The sequence below is a fragment of the Musa acuminata genome, chromosome BXJ1-9 (assembly GCF_036884655.1).
Source record: "Musa acuminata AAA Group cultivar baxijiao chromosome BXJ1-9, Cavendish_Baxijiao_AAA, whole genome shotgun sequence".
Lineage (NCBI taxonomy): Eukaryota > Viridiplantae > Streptophyta > Magnoliopsida > Zingiberales > Musaceae > Musa > Musa acuminata.
Genome location: NC_088335.1, coordinates 11,940,942 through 11,957,844, shown reverse-complemented (window position 1 = coordinate 11,957,844; position 16,903 = coordinate 11,940,942). Strand labels below are relative to the sequence as shown.

At 38.5% G+C, this 16,903-nt stretch overlaps 1 protein-coding gene across 1 annotated transcript; it reads left to right on the top strand.

Moving 5' to 3' along the window:
* The first annotated feature begins 472 nt into the window (after positions 1 to 472).
* On the top strand, positions 473 to 13,479 carry LOC135593251 (uncharacterized). Its single transcript, XM_065083143.1, has 10 exons — positions 473 to 3,412; positions 3,622 to 3,861; positions 6,536 to 6,665; positions 8,353 to 8,505; positions 8,676 to 8,905; positions 9,012 to 9,081; positions 9,608 to 9,814; positions 10,851 to 11,083; positions 11,898 to 12,114; positions 12,721 to 13,479. The coding sequence occupies exons 1-10, from the start codon at positions 615 to 617 to the stop codon at positions 12,892 to 12,894; spliced, it is 4,452 nt and encodes a 1,483-aa protein (XP_064939215.1). The 5' UTR covers positions 473 to 614; the 3' UTR covers positions 12,895 to 13,479.
* The last annotated feature ends 3,424 nt before the right edge of the window (positions 13,480 to 16,903 follow it).

Below are 16,903 nucleotides of genomic sequence, written 5' to 3'. Positions count from 1 at the left end.
TTTGCCTTTTCCGTGTGTAGTTCTAAATAATGGAAAGTTTTATGGTGCGTCATTTGCCTTCACGGCGCGTAATTCCGAAAAATGAAAAGGTCTAAGGTGCGGACCCTACCCCCAAACGAGGGCGGGCCCACGTGGACCCCACCCAAATTTGAACCACGCGCCTCGCCGCTAAGAGGTGCTGACGCCACGGTATCTGCTCCTGTATGACCAGACCCAGGCCACGTGTCAGAGTGGTCCCCACCCTGGCAGCGGCTCGCTCTTTCAAGAGCCCGACACATCATCGTCAGCGCGGCTGAGCTGGAGGTGGAGGACGGTGGAGAGTTTTAAACCCTGGCTGAACTCATACAGGAGATCCGGCAACGTGATGTTTCCGGGTCGGAGTACGTGCGTGCCGAAAACATTGCTGCTTTACAAAAAGTATTACGCAATAAATAAATACATGGAGGCGACGCCGCTGCCTTCCGAAGCGATTCAAAGCCAAAGCCAAAGCCAAAGCCTCGGGACTCAGACCCATCCCACCCTCCTCCGTCTCCGGCGATCCCACCCGCCGGAGACTGCCGCCGCCGCCGCCGCCGCGTCAACCGTAGTCGGAAGTTGGTGATCTCCCACCAGAGATGCCGCCCGCGATGGTAGACTTTGGGTCCCGCCCCGCGCCTTCCTCCCCTCTTCGAAACCCTAGTAAAGGTGAGATCTCCGCTTCCGGTTCTCCTTCATTCCATCTCCGCAGCGGCATTCCTTCCTCTGGCGGCCCCAATTCAAGTTCCGTGTTTGGTTTCCCGCATCGGAGTGTCCTAGGGCAACAGCCCCCTGCTTCGAGGGGATTAAAGAACGCTGATTTTGATGGAAAATTCGCTGCCCCAGTTCCTCCTGTACCTCTCTCTCCAATCCACCCCGTTCCAGTTCCGGGGAGGCCATTGTCGGCTGCGGGGCTCTCAAAACCTCGACTTGTGAAGGTGAGGAAGCATCTGGCCTCGCCTCGGGTGAGGTCGGCCGCGACTACGAACGCCAATGATGGCTCTGGGTTCAATCCATTCCATTCCGGCCCTGTCGGCATAGAGTCGGATATTTCTGGGCGGCATCAGAGGGACGGAGTTCAGGGGCTTGACGAGAAGTTTCATGGACGGAATCCATTGGAATCTGAGGCAGGTTCAAAGATTCCAGAACATTCAAGTTCAGGTAGTTTAAAGTCTGCAAAACCTGGGAGTGCTGGTTTTGTTATGAGTGACGGGGGAGCTTTTGTCTTTGGAAGCAGTGAAAAGAAAGGTTCAAATTTGGGTCGGAGCAAAGGAAAAAAATTTGTCAAGTCTGAGAACACTGGTTATGGGTCGGACAACAGTATGAAAAATGTAGCGTCTGCAAATGTGGTGAAGGAAACATTTAGCTTCAGTCGTTACTCAAATAGAAGTTCTGACGATGGTTTATATGTGTTCGGTAGTGGTATGAAGAATTTTTCTTCAGAACAAGGCCCTCCAGCGGACCTGAGTGATCAGAATGTCAGGAATCTTGCATCTATTAAGTCCCAAAGTGATGGTTTTGTCTTTGGCACCACTTCTGTAATGAACCTAGGCAAAGAAGATGATGGATCCGGTAATAACCCAGTCCATAAACCTCATTCTGATGCTTGTATCTTTCAAAGTGATCTGAAGCAAAGTTCAAATTCTTGTGAAAATTCATCAGAAAATTTAAGCGGTAGGAATAATGGCATCTTTGAGTTTGGGAAGTCGGAAAGTGCTGCTTTTGTCTTTGGTACAGATTCTGTGTTGCTTTCTGGTGTGAAAAATATTGGTTCCAGTAGCATCCATGGAGGTCCGTCTAGCTTTGTTGACGGGAATACAGGTAGGGGTATATTTTCTAGTGAGGGTGTTCAGAGCAAAAGTGATAATTCAAGTGGGAATGAGGATTCGAGATTGAAAAATTCTGGATCTATCAGGTCTGAATGTTATTTCTTTGGTGCAAGCATATCCAGCAATTTTGGTAGCAAAGACAATGGTACCAAGGATGTGATAAATAATGTTATTAGTGAAGGTGGTAGGGAACCCAATGTAGGTTCTTCTGTATGTGGAAATGCCACAAGTTTAAATTCTAATTTGGGCCAGGAATCATTTATCGCTTTGGATGTGGGCACAGTCTCGAGGCTTCACGTCGAAATGAGGAAGTTGAACTTGCAGAGACCTGATAATGAGGTTGAGCCAGAGAAGGCAAAGCAAGCTGATTGCAGGGCTAAGATTAATGAGGGTAATACTTTTGTTTTTGGTAGAAGCCAGAGTTACCTGAATTCCTCTGGTGCTACTGACTGTTCCAAGCTCAGGGAAGCAGGTACACCTTTTGTTTCATCATTATCTGGCCATGATACTCTGTCTGTTGCTAGTGGTTTAAATTTTGCAAGTGTATGTGAAGAACAGAAGTTACCACACATGGAATTTACAACACCTATACATGTTACTCCTATGTTGTCAAAGGAGAGCTTATTTACTGGACCTCATCAAAATAAGGAATTTAATGTGAAGCGAGAATCTAGAACTACAAGAAAGAAAAGGAGAGAGAAATCTAGACAATCTGTTCCACTGCACAAGGACTTTTCTAAAACATTTGCCTCAGTGGAAAAAGTTGTTGAAACTGTGGAAAAGTTCTCTTCTGGTGGTTACTCACCAATGGATTATTCTCCTTATGACGAGATATCTGATGAATCCCGCCATATTTTTTCCTCCTGTGAGTCAATTGGTACAAAAGAATCTGTTCCTGTAGGTGAAAGAAAAGAAGATCCTGTTTCTGCAACACAGCACTTGTATATTAATAAAGATGGTGTAACACTTAGAGAACATGAAAATAGTGGTTCTAGAGATTATATTGAGAGGGATTCTGTTGACAAGTCTTCGTTTATAGGCGAACAAATTACGGAAAATGGTAGAGAAAAATATTTTTTCAAATCTGACAACATGGATCGTACTTTGACCAGCAACGCTGCTGGAATGAAAGCAGAAACTGAATCCTGTAGTTCAAATTTTGAGCCACAAGCTAATGAGAATGAAAACTGCTTTAATCTTAACTCCAGCTTAGAAAGTTTTCCTGGCTCTGATTTTACCTTTGGTGAATTAGCTTTTAATCAAGGTCTGTTATCAGCGGAAAAACGTCAACACAGAAAGAAAAGTAGGATGAGAAGTTCCAAGAACTTGAATAATTCAATCCCGAAGGTCAGTGTTCCGATGGTTCCCCCTTCTGAGAATTTGTTACCAGATGCCAATTCTGTGCAACCTGTTGCTGAAAGAGACTTCAAGGGCAAGCTATCTGTTCCTCAAAATGGGGATGATGTCGTAGCTGAGAGACAGAAAAAATTGGAAAAGAGAAAAGATCCCATATCCACAGTTGGAGCAACTGCCACTGAGCAGGAAGTCTGTAACCAGTGGCGTCTCAGGTACCTTTTTATGCATTGGTTTGATTTGTTCACTTATTGAACTACATTCATTCTGATTTGGCCTTTTGTCGGTAAGAGTAGCACTTGCAACATCTCATCTGTTCATTGATAACTTATAAAGATTGACACATATAGTCTCAGATGCTTGAGCCCAGTCAGTTTACATTTTTGGCATTTGCTTTTGACATTGACTTACTTATGTTCATAAGGGGCAACCAAGCATATTCAAATGGGGACATGTCAAAAGCTGAGGATTTTTATACTCGAGGGTTGAATTCCATCTCTATAACGGAAGTTTCTAGAAGCGACAATAAGGCATTAATGCTGTGTTACAGCAACCGTGCAGCTGCACGAATGTCTCTTGGAAGAATGAGAGAAGCACTTTCTGACTGTATGATGGCTGCTAAAATTGACCCCAGCTTTCTCAGGGCTCAAGTTAGGGCTGCATGGTATGGTTCTTCACCTCTCATGGTTGACTTGAGCATGATATTACTGCACGTTCTTATTCTAAATTATGTTGTATAAGCATAGAATGCAACTTTTGGTGTAATGAGAACATTAAGTTATTAAGATATAGAGAATGAGCCTAACCTAATGGTTGACATTCTTGGTTAAATTTGTTCTGTGTAACATTGAGGGCAGGCATTCTAGCTTGCCTTTGTGATCAAAGTAGTGATAGGATGGCTGTCTGTGAGTTTCACTTTAGTTATTTATGAGGTCTAAATTAGCAAGGTTTGAGAATATCAAATATATATTTATGGATTGTAAAGATAGTAATACCTGGATGTTCTTTGTTTATCAAACTTTGAGTAATGATACTTTGGCCTGCTGCTCCATTGGTTACAAAAAAAAATGTAATCTACATTCATAAATTTTGAGGTCTTAGTATAGGATTATTAATATTAAAATTTTGTAGCATCATAGCATATTAAAAAAACATAATAAAATTTTAAGCTCTTAGCATAGAATTGCTAAAATATTATAAAAATTCTTTCTAATTGTAACACTCTAGCATGAAGCTGGCCTAAGTGGAATATGATATTTCACATGTTTCTTGTAAAGTTTTGTTGCATAATTGTTCTTTTTCCCTTATTATTTTTTTTCTGACTAAAATTTATGATATATTATCATTATCAGTTTGATTGTTAATGTGCATCATATGTTCCGTGTTCTTTCTAGCTCTATGCTAGTACTCAATTTTTTGTATGGCCCTAGAGATACTCTGTAGAGGCCAACAGAGTTGGTCCTGTACTAGGTTACAATGACAATATGAATCCCCACTAAAAACCTACAACTGGCTTATGCTATTTGCTGATTCGATCATGCTTTGGAAAAGAGATTTTAAGGTATGCTATCGTTCAGATAACTATGTAAAATAAGTATAACAAAGGTTTTCAATAATCAATATTGGGTATGGGACCCATGCACGTCGATGGTTGGACTGGTTCAAGTTTGTTCCGACATACTACGGTACAATATGCTGGAATGTACCAGGGTACAAAGAAAGGAGTTAGGTGGAGGGGCTGGTTCGACATTATACCAAAATATGATATACCAGAATGTACCAAGGTACAAAGAAAGGGGTTGGGTTGGGGTGGGGAGGGAGAGGAGGAGCCGAAGAAGAAGAAGAGGGGTAGAGTCAGTGAAGTACAAGGAGGCTGTGACAGAGGAGGATGAGGAGTCCCATCGGCATGTGACACAGGTAGTGAGAGGTGCACGAGGGAAGGGGGGGTGGGTTTTAGGGTTGTACAACTTGTGGACCATGATGGTCCACGTGTTGGTTCATGCTTGGACTGGTAAATACTGATCGGTCTGTACCAGTGCGGATTTAATTGCATGTATACAAACATTACAAAGGAAAGTTTCTGGAAAAATGTGGTCAAGGGAGATTTAAAGTTATAAGGCATTCAAACAATCAAATTAAGTTATATGGCATTATAAAGGAAAGCTTCTGGCAAAATGTGGTCAAGGGAGGTTTAAAGTTAGAAGGCATTCAAACAATCAAACTAAGATTGACACTTCATTTTTTTCATTTCACCGGTTTGCAGCCCACATGTCCATCTAGGAGATTAGTTGCCAGCATGTCTCTTGCAACCTTTATCACATGAAACACTATCATCCAGCTACTTCATCTTTGCTGAAGCTTGAAACTGCCTGCTGCAGCTGTTTCATTCACGCTTTAGACCATGTTCCTTGAGAATCAAATTAGTTCTGAAACTTACCAATAATGATAAACTGAATTGGATCACACTGACTCTGGCCCAACTCAGGTGGACCTACTTTTGGGATCCGTAAAGGTCCATCCGTTCCTCTATTAGGATAACAATGAGCTGGAACCCTCTACTCGTATGTGCCCAACCTTCATGCAAAGCACTTAATGTCCAGTGGAGTGGATGCAGTGTCAAGTGAATCAAATTCAAAGAGATTATGGTTTATTGGCCGGTTTATGTTAAAAATGGCCAGAAAATTAGTTTGGATAAAGGTATTTGGATTCAGTTATCGGGTTTGCCATTCGAATATTGGAATCCCGAATCTCTTTTTTGAATTGTGTTGTTAATTGATTGTTCGCTGAGACTATACAAATATCCATCGACCTGAGTCGAAGAGAAAGGTCTATCTATTTTCTTTAGTTATTCAGTTAAACCAATGGTTTGTTATTGGAGTAGATAGCAACAAGTATTTCATCGGACATGCATATTTTTGATTGTCCGATGGATGTACATAATTGAATAAACCCGAGATTTTTTCTTTATCTTTTCCATCAAAATTACTTATTTATGTTGTGCCAATCCAACACAAATCCTTAGTTTATTTACTTTAGTTATTTGTGAGTGTGTATGTATGTATATATATACATATATGTATATATACATATATATATATATATAAATATATATATATATATACTTATACATATACATATAAATTCATATATATATATATATATATTAGAAGGGCTTCGTATTGTGGATTTCTAATGTCAAACATTTTTTTTTCTTTAATATCTAGAATTAGTTAATTTGAATCATGAAAAAGAACTGATCTTAAGGTATATTGTCTGTTCTAAGTGATTTGGTCATATGAAATTTAAAATAGTTTTAAAATATTCTTCTCTTGATGTAGTTGTCATCTTGCATTGGGTGAAATTGAAGATGCCTTGAAGCATTTCAAGAATTGCTTACAATCAAACAATGAGGGAAGTTTAGACCACAAAATCTTAGTGGAGGCTTCTGATGGTCTACTGAAAACTCAGGTTGGTCTTAGTCTACTTCTTGTGGTGTATCTTTTAACATTTGAGACTACGCACAGCTGTTTTCTTTAAGCATGGAAATATTTGTTTTTGAATGACTTCCGCACCTGTATATGATTGAACTTTTTGAAAATGTGGTAACTCAGAGATATTATCCTATGCCTGCAATTATTTATTGCTTGCCAGATGGTGAAAGTCCCAATTGATAACAATTTTTGCAGGTATGGTTTTTAGTAACTCGTCTGCATAAATTGTTATCATCGCAGTATGTGATGCAAATAATGTAATGCCAAATTTTATAATTACTTCTCCAGAAAGCAGGAATTTTATATTGAATTTGAAGATCTTCACATATTTTTATCATTTATTTGCCAAAATATATAAGGAAAACTAGCAACTCTTCTCAGCAAGTCGATGGTTTTTAACAGTCATGTAGATGCACAATACTTGGATCTTAATGTCCAATGTTAAGTGTCTTATCGTTTGCCAAGCGCATGCTATGTTTTACATTTAACAACTTTTTTATTTGAATCATTTGATCGGTTTGCTTGCTAAATTGTTATACGAGCTCCTAGAGAAGCTGAACAATAAACTGAAGGATTAACAATATAAAACATTTTTTTAACAAGATAAGCCAAGTGATTGGATCACTGATTCTCTATGGACTTGCCAGCTGGTGCAGCTAGTGTCTGTTAACATTCTTGTGATTGAATTTATTAGTATCTCATGTAAATTATAAGTTATACAATAGTAATTTAGCTACCATCTGTTTCCTCTTATTGCTTTTGGTAATGCTAAAAGTTGAAAAATATTTAAATCAAGGTATACAGTTTCGAATGAAACCACCTGGTACGAGCGATATGTATCGGTTCGACAAGAAACCGGTACGCGTACCGCTCGCTACCGGGTGGTATTTTATATATATATATATATATAGGCGATGTCGTCTCATTTTTCTTGCCCCACCTGGGGAGAAGAGAGGCGACATCGCACATTATATATATATATATATATATATATATATATATATATATATATATATATATATATATATATATATATATATATATATATATAGGCGACATCGCCGAGGCTTTTCTGCGACGTCGCCTCTCTTCTGTGTTGCCTTGCTTGGGGAGAAGGGAGACGATACTATATACGTCCCTTCTCGTGTGGGGGAGAAGGGAGGCGATGTCGTCGAAATTTTTTTTCACTTATATATATATATACCAAATGGTATACCGCTTGGTATATAGTACCGTACCATACTGTACCGAGAGAAGGTTGAAACTCCGGTACGATACGATATTTCAATCCTTGATTTAAATAACAAAAGTAGTACAAAATTAAATTTATAGTGTTTGTGTAATTTCAAATTCATTCAAGAATTATGACCTAATAGTTATCGATGTTGTTTGGTAAAACCTGTATTATTGAAGGAGCTAATCCTTAGAATATTGTTTCCTTTGTTTTAAACTGAGTCACATTTGTATTATACATATTCCTACAACTAATTTTGCAATTATAAGATATAAGAGGTCATATCTTGCTTGCATTCAATGGCATATTAAGAATGGATTATTTTGTTTGCTTTTTATGCTAGTTATAGTGCTAACTTTCCCCTCCCTACGCCACCACCACCTTTTGTTCTTTTGTGCATTTGATGTCTGATACTGTCTTTATGAAACAGCAAGTTGCTGATTACATGGTTCAGTCCGAGGAACTTATGCTGAAAAAATCATCTAATGAAGCAGCAAAGGCATTACAGATAATCATTGAGGCCCTATTTATATGTCCATATTCAGAAAGATTGATGGAAAGAAAAGCAGAGGCTTTTCTAATGGTTTGTATTCCTTCTCTTTTTTAGTATATTAGTTCACATTAAGACCAATTGAATGATAGATACATGTATCAGAGAGCCTGAATACATGAATTACAACATCCTCCATCGACATCTAACAGAACTATGTCACATTGATCTTTTATTAATTCTATTGTTCTTGGACCTGGCAGTTGCGGAGATACAAAGAGGTGATTGTTTTCTGTGAGCAGACCATTGAAATTGCTGAAAGAAATTATGCTCTGTGTAGAGTCAGCACAGATAATTCTGAAGACATGCAAAGTTGTCCCATGAGGCTCTGGCGTTTGAATCTTATGTCCAAGTCTTATTTCTATTTGGGGAGATTTGAGGAGGCAGTTGAGTTACTAAAGAAGCATGAAAAAGTGACATATAAAGAAGACAAGTATTACTCTAAGTCTCAATATCTAATACACCTTTTGGCATTCTTATCATAGTTAGCACATGTTTCTTGAAGTTTTATTTGTAATATACTACATTATAATTACCAGGAACGTTAATGGGTCTTCAGAATCTCTGGCATCATTGTGTGGCACCATAAATGAACTCTTACGTCTTAAGGTAATTCTACTATTTCCATTTTAGTCTTTAAGACTGGTCCATGGGATTAAGGCTTTAAAGAACTTCTAACAGTAGTCTACTTGTGTAACTTCTAAGGAAATTTACTTGCATCAATGACAAAACAAGTTGGTGTTTGTTTTGGTCTGTTGATTTTGTTCCAACACCCAACAGAAATACTAAAACAAAGTCTTGTTTATGTTTTGCTGGTCGTGCCCAAAGAAAAAGTGTAACCTCATGCCTTTCACTAAATGCATCAATTTGGTTTAGTGCCTTTGTGGTGGCGATCATATAATGCCATGCATGATGAAGAAAAATGAATTTATTCTTTGCAATGAAGATGTTTTTGGCAGGGAAATGGAAGGTCTAAAGCCCAATGTTAAAATATAAGATGAAGATATGAGATCCATTTTGCCGTGTAATTTCTTCAATGATATTACAGTTTTTAAAACAATTAGCCCATTAATATTGAGGACAGGATAAACTCTTATATTTCTCATTTGCTCAATTTGCACTTTTTCCTTCACAGGCTGCTGGGAATGCAGCTTTTCAAGCAGGAAGACATCTGGATGCAGTAGAACATTATTCTGCTGCTTTAGCATGCAATACTGAGTCACGTCCTTTTACAGCAATTTGCTTCTGTAATCGTGCTGCTGCTTATCAAGCCCTAGGCCAAGTTACAGATGCCATTGCAGACTGTAGTATAGCAATCGCCCTTGTTGCCAGTTATGCAAAGGTTGGTTATGTATTTTTTGCTCACAGATGCTCTTTTTATTTTGAAATTGAAAATTTTGGTTGATTTGCTCTGGTGTCCACATCAAGTACATATGCTATTATGTGGACTGCTGCTGGTAGGATATCAGCATGGTACATAGGTTTGTGTCCAACAGTACATGGATTTGGTTGGGCTAATCTGCCTCATCCGTGTAGTGTAGCTAGCACTTGCTGGCATAAATTAGTATGGTTTCATAAGGTATTAACATCTTGGGTTCACATGATTCACACAAGTGTGTCTTAGTAGTGCATTTCATCACATAGTCCTATAGTAGCATATTGCATTGGAAAGAACAGTACATTCCTCTATCGAGATATCTTGTACTGAAGATAATTTTTGAATTGTGCTTGGTTCCTGGCACTCCAAACTTGCCATTTGTCATTTGTTGGATACATGCTCATTTTGTTGATGGGTTAAATTGTTTACACTGATGTATTTTTTTTCAGAATAGAAAACATGCTATTTGATTATTAACAAAAAGTAATATAACCTAATAGTTCTGAGACTTCTGACCAAATAATTCTGCCATGGCTTAAATTAATCTCGATCTGATTTTATCTGAATTTCATTGAAAGTTTGGCTTGAAACTTTTTTTAACTTTTCTTTTTTGTCTAACTTGGTAACCTTAAATAATCAGACTTCTTGAACCATTCTCTTCTTCCTTACATTTCATATGTTGTGAATTTTTGAGCTTCATGTTTATGCTCTCTTTATTTTCTAAAAAAGAACAGTATTTCAATTAAGGTCTAATGAATAATTGATCTACATTGTTGGCATGGTCATTTAGGAACATAATTGTTTTCTGAGAACTGAGAAAAAGGATAAATCACCAGGCTTATTAAATAATCAATAAAGTTGAAATGATAAACAATAAAGTTTAAATCAGTGAATAGCTCTGATTTAGCCATAAATCATCACATTGGGTTTTGAAGCAGCCACAGCACCTTATGGAAAAAGTTGGTCATTTTCACTTATTGACTCTTCGTTAATATTGCAGGCAATTTCAAGGAGAGCCACCTTGCATGAGATGATCAGAGACTATGGCCAGGCTGCTAATGACCTCCGCAGACTTATCTCTCTTCTGAAAAATCAATCTAAGGATAAAGACAGTCAAGCTGGAGTTTTGGGAATAAATAGTGGCAATAATGATCTAAACCAGGCCCATGTTCGTCTTTGTAGTGTGGAGGAGGAAGCCAGAAAGGAGACTCCTCTAGATTTATACATGATACTGTAAGTGTTCGGTTTATTTTAACTTATAATTTGTTAGTTATTCTTCTGATGAAAGCAATTTTTTTGGACCATCTCAGTTTAACTCTTCTATCTAGATTCTTTGCTGTGCCATTCACAAATGTTAAATAAGAGCATACTCCAGTTTTACTGGAATCATACCTGACAGCAGTTGGACCATGCACATGCTTATTTATGTAAAAGAAGCACAATTCCTGCCCAATAATTCTATTATGTAAGTACTTAATAGATAAGTTGAACATCACTTATACCATGCAGTCAGGTTGGAAAGGCTGGAAGTCGTTACATGAAATTTAAATACTATTTGTTGTGTTAAGTGAAATTTTAAATTGCTCACCTGCATGGGGCTGTGAAAATATTTATTAGTGATCTATGGGTCAGATAAGAGAAACATGGTTGGACTAGGCTGTAGCTGAGTAAAGCTTGATGGGTTAGATGGGAGTCTTTATCCTGTCTTCGGTTGTAAAGCCTGGTTACAAGCTGGAAGGTTCCTGAATTGGATTGCTAAAATCTAATTGGTTATAACAGATATATTGTTTTTCAATCAAGTATTTTTTTCCCCTTATGTTGTCTCTGATTTCAACTTATTGATTCTAGCTTTTCTGTAGTTGCATTGGTATCACATTTTGGTATCTTGTTAAATCTTGTTCAAGTTGTCTTCAGTGTCATTAGGTCATCTCTTTTTTAAGGCTATTCATTTGCAAAGTTTTAAGCTATTGAGCAATGTTGCTTACGAGTTAATTTTGGAATAATCCTTATGGTTTCATGTTTGCAATTGCTTGCTTGGCACATGCAGAGGAATTGAAGTATCTAGTTCTGCAGCTGATGTAAAAAAGGCATATCGAAAAGCTGCATTGAGACACCACCCAGACAAGGCTGGGCAGTTATTGGCCAGGAATGAAACTATTGATGATGGTTTTTGGAGAGAAGTGGCTGATGAAGTTCACAAGGATGCTGATAGGTTATTCAAGATGATAGGAGAGGCATACACTGTTCTTTCAGATGCGACCAAGGTATATACTTAGCGAGTGTTATATGTTTAATATATTCCTAACTCTCACTTTACAAACCTTATGGTAAAATGTCTACTAGAAAACTAACAATGTTTCTAGGAGAATAAAATGTAAGCAGTGGTAACAAAGATATCTATGGGATTAAACCCTTTTTATGTATTTGTGACATGAGATGGCTAAGGATGGTTTAATTGAAGAGTTATTAGGTATGTTGCAGATGCAGTGTTGTTTTTTATTGACAGTGCCAACTTTACACATTCAATAGGATGAAAACAGAGGGAAAACAAGGATTTGACAAAATTTAATGATTGATGATAAATAAGTAATTAGTTTCATTCTATATCCTGCTACATGGAAGTACCAGAGGCTGCATAAAAGTTATTGGACATCATGATCCGATATAGATGACATCCAGAAGGCAATATTGGTGTTAGGATGCCATTGACACTGCTTTCAACCTACACCCAAAAAGCAACTTGATTTAGTAAATTGGGAGAGGATAGAACTATAAATTAGTCTCTCTTTTTTTTTTGGCATGGATGTTAACTGGTTACTCTTGTGGGTTTGTCTTCAAAAGCATATCTCTTTTGTCTTCTCTTGTTGCAGCGCTTACAATATGATGCCGAAGAGGAGTTAAGGACCACCTTGAGAAAAACCTGTGGTGGGAGATGCACATCAAAAACCCAAGACAATCACAGCAGTCCATCTGAGAGGCGTAGGTGGCGAGCATATGCAAGCACACATCAGAGGTGGTCAGAATCATCACGATATTACAAGTGATTTTATTCAAAGAATTACTAACAGCTGGGCCCTTACGTGCAACTCTGATGAAATTTTTGTTGGGTGCATTCAATCTTTACCTTTGTCAAAGCCAAATCAGTGCTACAAAATGGTGTGAACAAGGTTGGTGAAAGCAAAGTTAGCTGATATCTAAATCAGTGACACGATAAAAAGACTGGGTAACCAGTGAATCATGCTGTCTGACTGGCAGCAGAATCCATGGCCCCATAAATAGATTTTTTGGCCGCCCATCCCAACTCCAGCAATCATTTGATTGTTCATGGCAAATTGGTTGTTGTAGAGAGAGTGATGATGGTCTTACCAAGAAGATGAATGCGGTTTTAGAGTGTTGTTTTTTATTTGTACTGCTTGTTCATCCTCTGCTGGTGAGGTTTTGCTTGTAGTTCTATCCCAGTATATTTTTTTTTTTGTTGTTACATCATCATGTGGCAACAGAAATCACATGAGGTGCGAACAAAACAATATAGCATGACATTATTGTAAATCGAGGAAGTATATTCTTGACATTTTTTATGTTTATCAATCCAATCAAGCATCGATGATGGATTAGGCATTTCAATTTCACTTGATGTATAATTTAATTCAGCAGTAGCATTAGTTGGTATGATTTTCCATTTCTCGATATCATCGGAGCCAATTACTTACTGAAATTAACATCATATTTGTAGGGCATTTTGTGAAAGTTAACCCCTCTTTTTTTGAATTGCTGGGAAAGAACTGTTTGTTTTTTTAATTCCTGGATTGAGTTACAAACCTTCAAAAATATTGAAATTCTCTTTCTCTCCACTGTTTTCTTTTTTCCTCGTTCTGGTACAGTAGTATACATATATTTCTCAAAATAATCTCCACTTCATTAATTAGGGAATACTAATCATATTGCAAACTTTAGTGGAAGCGTCCAACCAGTGAGACAGTCCATTAATTCATTCTTCTTGACGTGTTAGCAAGTTTATGGGCTTGAAAATAGCTATCTTAAAAACTATTTAGCCTTGGCTTGTAACTCATCATCTCATTCCTTGGAAATCCAATTCAATTCAAGAAAAGGTACCTATCACAGAATCAAGCTTGTCCCGAGTGCATATGTTTTACTAATTATCACAGAAACAATTACTTAACAACCATCATTTACATCTGAGAGATCCCACGTTGCCATCCCGTCCTTCAAAAGAAATAGTTGACTTGGGGATTGGAATTGAGATTCCATCTCCTCCTCCGGTCCTTCCATCAATCTTCGAGTTCCGCCATGGCTGCTGCAATTCTGTCACTCCTTGACAACGAAGTAGCAGAGTGATACTTGGAAAATAGGTAAGAGCCAAAAACTACAAATAGGATTTTCAATTGTGATACATGTGCTAAGATGGATTAGCAATTGATCGATTGAAAAAGACACGAGAGTGAATGAGAAAAAAAAATATATAAATAGGATATTCCTCTCATGACATCAAACCAGACGATCCTCAATCGATACTCAATTACTCTCGTATGGTTAGTTGTCACTCCCGATAATCGACTGTGTTAGATTTGAAACTTCAAGACCTATAAATCTGATATCAAAGAATGAAGTATTCATACAGGACATCCTTGATATCTCAAGTCTAACGATCAGATACACAACTAGAACAACCGTAAACTGCTTTATTTCCCAACAGAATGCAAATCGAAAGCCTAAGAATGTCCATCGACTCTTCTTTCATTTAGTTGTCACTTCCAAGTAGATTCGCATCATTTCCGCTTTCGATTGGTATTTTGTTGGGAAATGCCGGAATCTATCCCTCCTGGATAACTGTCTCGTTCAAGCAACAACTCTCTTCGCTTCTTTCTCTCTGAAAGTTTCGGAGACCACCATCCCCTTCGGACTACTCCGATTTACTGAACAAACTGTGCATTGTTCTGCCTCCTGCAAACGCACTTGCTACATTACGACTTCACATCAATATAGCTCCCGCTACACTACTCAAGGCCTAGCAACATACTGAACTCGCTGCACACCTCAGCCTCCTATATATGTATCCTTCACATGCCAAAGAGAAAGTTTTAATGTTCTATGGCGCCGAGTTTCGGTTGCCTTGGGATGTCCGCAAACATTCCATCGTCCGCATACAAGCCCATGCATGAGTACCGAATTTTTCGAGTTAGCAATTCCCCTCACCTTTGTGAGCTTTGCATAACTCTTTCGATCGCTGAGCAACTTATTCTACTTTGCATGGTCTCGTCCTTTACCAAGCGCCTTACTTGCCTTGAGCATCATCAAGTATAGTTGTCAACGTCAAGCCGTAGCTCAGACTCAGCCATCCCAACCTTTGTGCGCTCCACATTCTTCCAAGCTTGCTTGTTCTCATGGTGCCTCTTGCCCGAAGGGTTAGCCATTCCTCTGAATGTCAATCTCAAATGCCCGCTCATTTGAGCGACTCCTTTTCCCTATATCTCCATGCCCGTTTTCCCCCAAATGGTCGTGCGTGTGCTGACTATCCTCAACGCAGCCCCGCTAGGTCCCCCACATTTGCATGCCAAGTGTTTCTATGAGTGCTTGTCCTGCTCTGATACCATATGTCACGGACTTAATTGGTTTTGCCTAAGTCATACGGAACTTTTGCGTATCTGTCTGTAAAGGTCAGCCTCCCTGAAACCTCCCGTGGTTCCTTAGGACCTACAAATGAGAAAATGAGTTAGAGAAAGCGTCTCACTTGGAATCTACAATCAAACATTCCAAGAAACACTTCATAGACAATGCAAATTATAAACAGATTTTATAAGCTCTGAACGGTTATACAACAAAGGGACAAAATAATCCACTACAGATCGAATATCTCTCACAAGTGTTCACATGACACAACCTTTATTTATAAGTCTAAGAAGACTATCAAAACCAACTAAAATGAGGCTCTTAAGCCTTCGACCATCCTTCTACATGTTGTGCAAAGCATGAATAAATCAAAAGATACGGATATATATAAATATTACATCAAACATTCTCTTTAAAATTTTATCCCTGACAATATATCCGTAGTCTCCTGTTGTGGGGAAAATGTAACTTACGAGAATTGGTTTCATCTCTAAACCTTCCCAAGCTCCATCACTTCGGTAGTTTCAAGCTCTCAGGGACTGAGAGCTCTTCATGTGCGTCAGAATGTACTTGCACTCAAGAACGCTGAGCGTCGACAACTGTCCAAAACTTTTAGAAGCCAGTGGACTGCATCATCTTTCTTCCCTTGTAAGCTTACAGATATCCAATTGCCCTCAGTTTTATATCAAAGAGAAACTTCCATCCCATGTTCAAGTATTGTTATATCCATCTGAGCAAATGCAGAGAAGAAGCATATCAGTCTCCAGGTAATAACCGGAATTATCCAGCATTAGTTTATCGTCTGCAAACCTTCACTCTAGAAACATATTTGAATTCTAGTCCTGTTAAATCATCTAAGCAGATGTCAAATCAAGGATAAAATAATAGTCTTAATAGTGGAATGTGATTGTGCTTTATGGAGGCCTATTTACCACTAGAATACTTCCTTAGAACAGAACAGATTGGAACCTTACTTTTGTTTGAACCCTTGAATGACTATTTATATTTAACCAGACATAAAGTTCCACCGTCGTCGTCGTCAGCTAGCTCAGACAGTTGAGCTTATGAGAGATATCCCTGTAGGTCGGGAATTTGATCCCCACTGTGGCACCTCTGTGCGAATGAACGCCTATTGCATCATGTAACACACGGAGAATTCTTCATCCGTCTTACCACGAGGAAAATGCAACTTGGATGCTAGATTTCCTTCTTTAAGCCTTCCCATGCTACACGAGTAGGTAGTTCAACTTCTTAGGGACTGAGAATTCTTCATTTGCATCGGTATCAACCTGCACTCGAAATGCTGAGAATTGAGAATTGTCCAAATGCCATTGGACTGCATCATCTTGTCTCTCTTGTAAGCTTTCAAAATATCAAACTGCCCTCACTTTTTGTTCACTGTCATCCCATGTTCAAGTTTGTTCT

What these genes read in the sequence shown, in the direction of transcription:
- LOC135593251 (XM_065083143.1), top strand. Translation starts at nt 615, where the DNA reads ATGCCGCCCGCGATGGTAGACTTTGGGTCCCGCCCCGCGCCTTCCTCC. An exon ending in ATGAACTCTTACGTCTTAAG is followed by an intron (nt 9,082 to 9,607) that starts GTAATTCTACTA and finishes TTTCCTTCACAG; the next exon opens with GCTGCTGGGAATGCAGCTTT. An exon ending in TTCTTTCAGATGCGACCAAG is followed by an intron (nt 12,115 to 12,720) that starts GTATATACTTAG and finishes CTCTTGTTGCAG; the next exon opens with CGCTTACAATATGATGCCGA.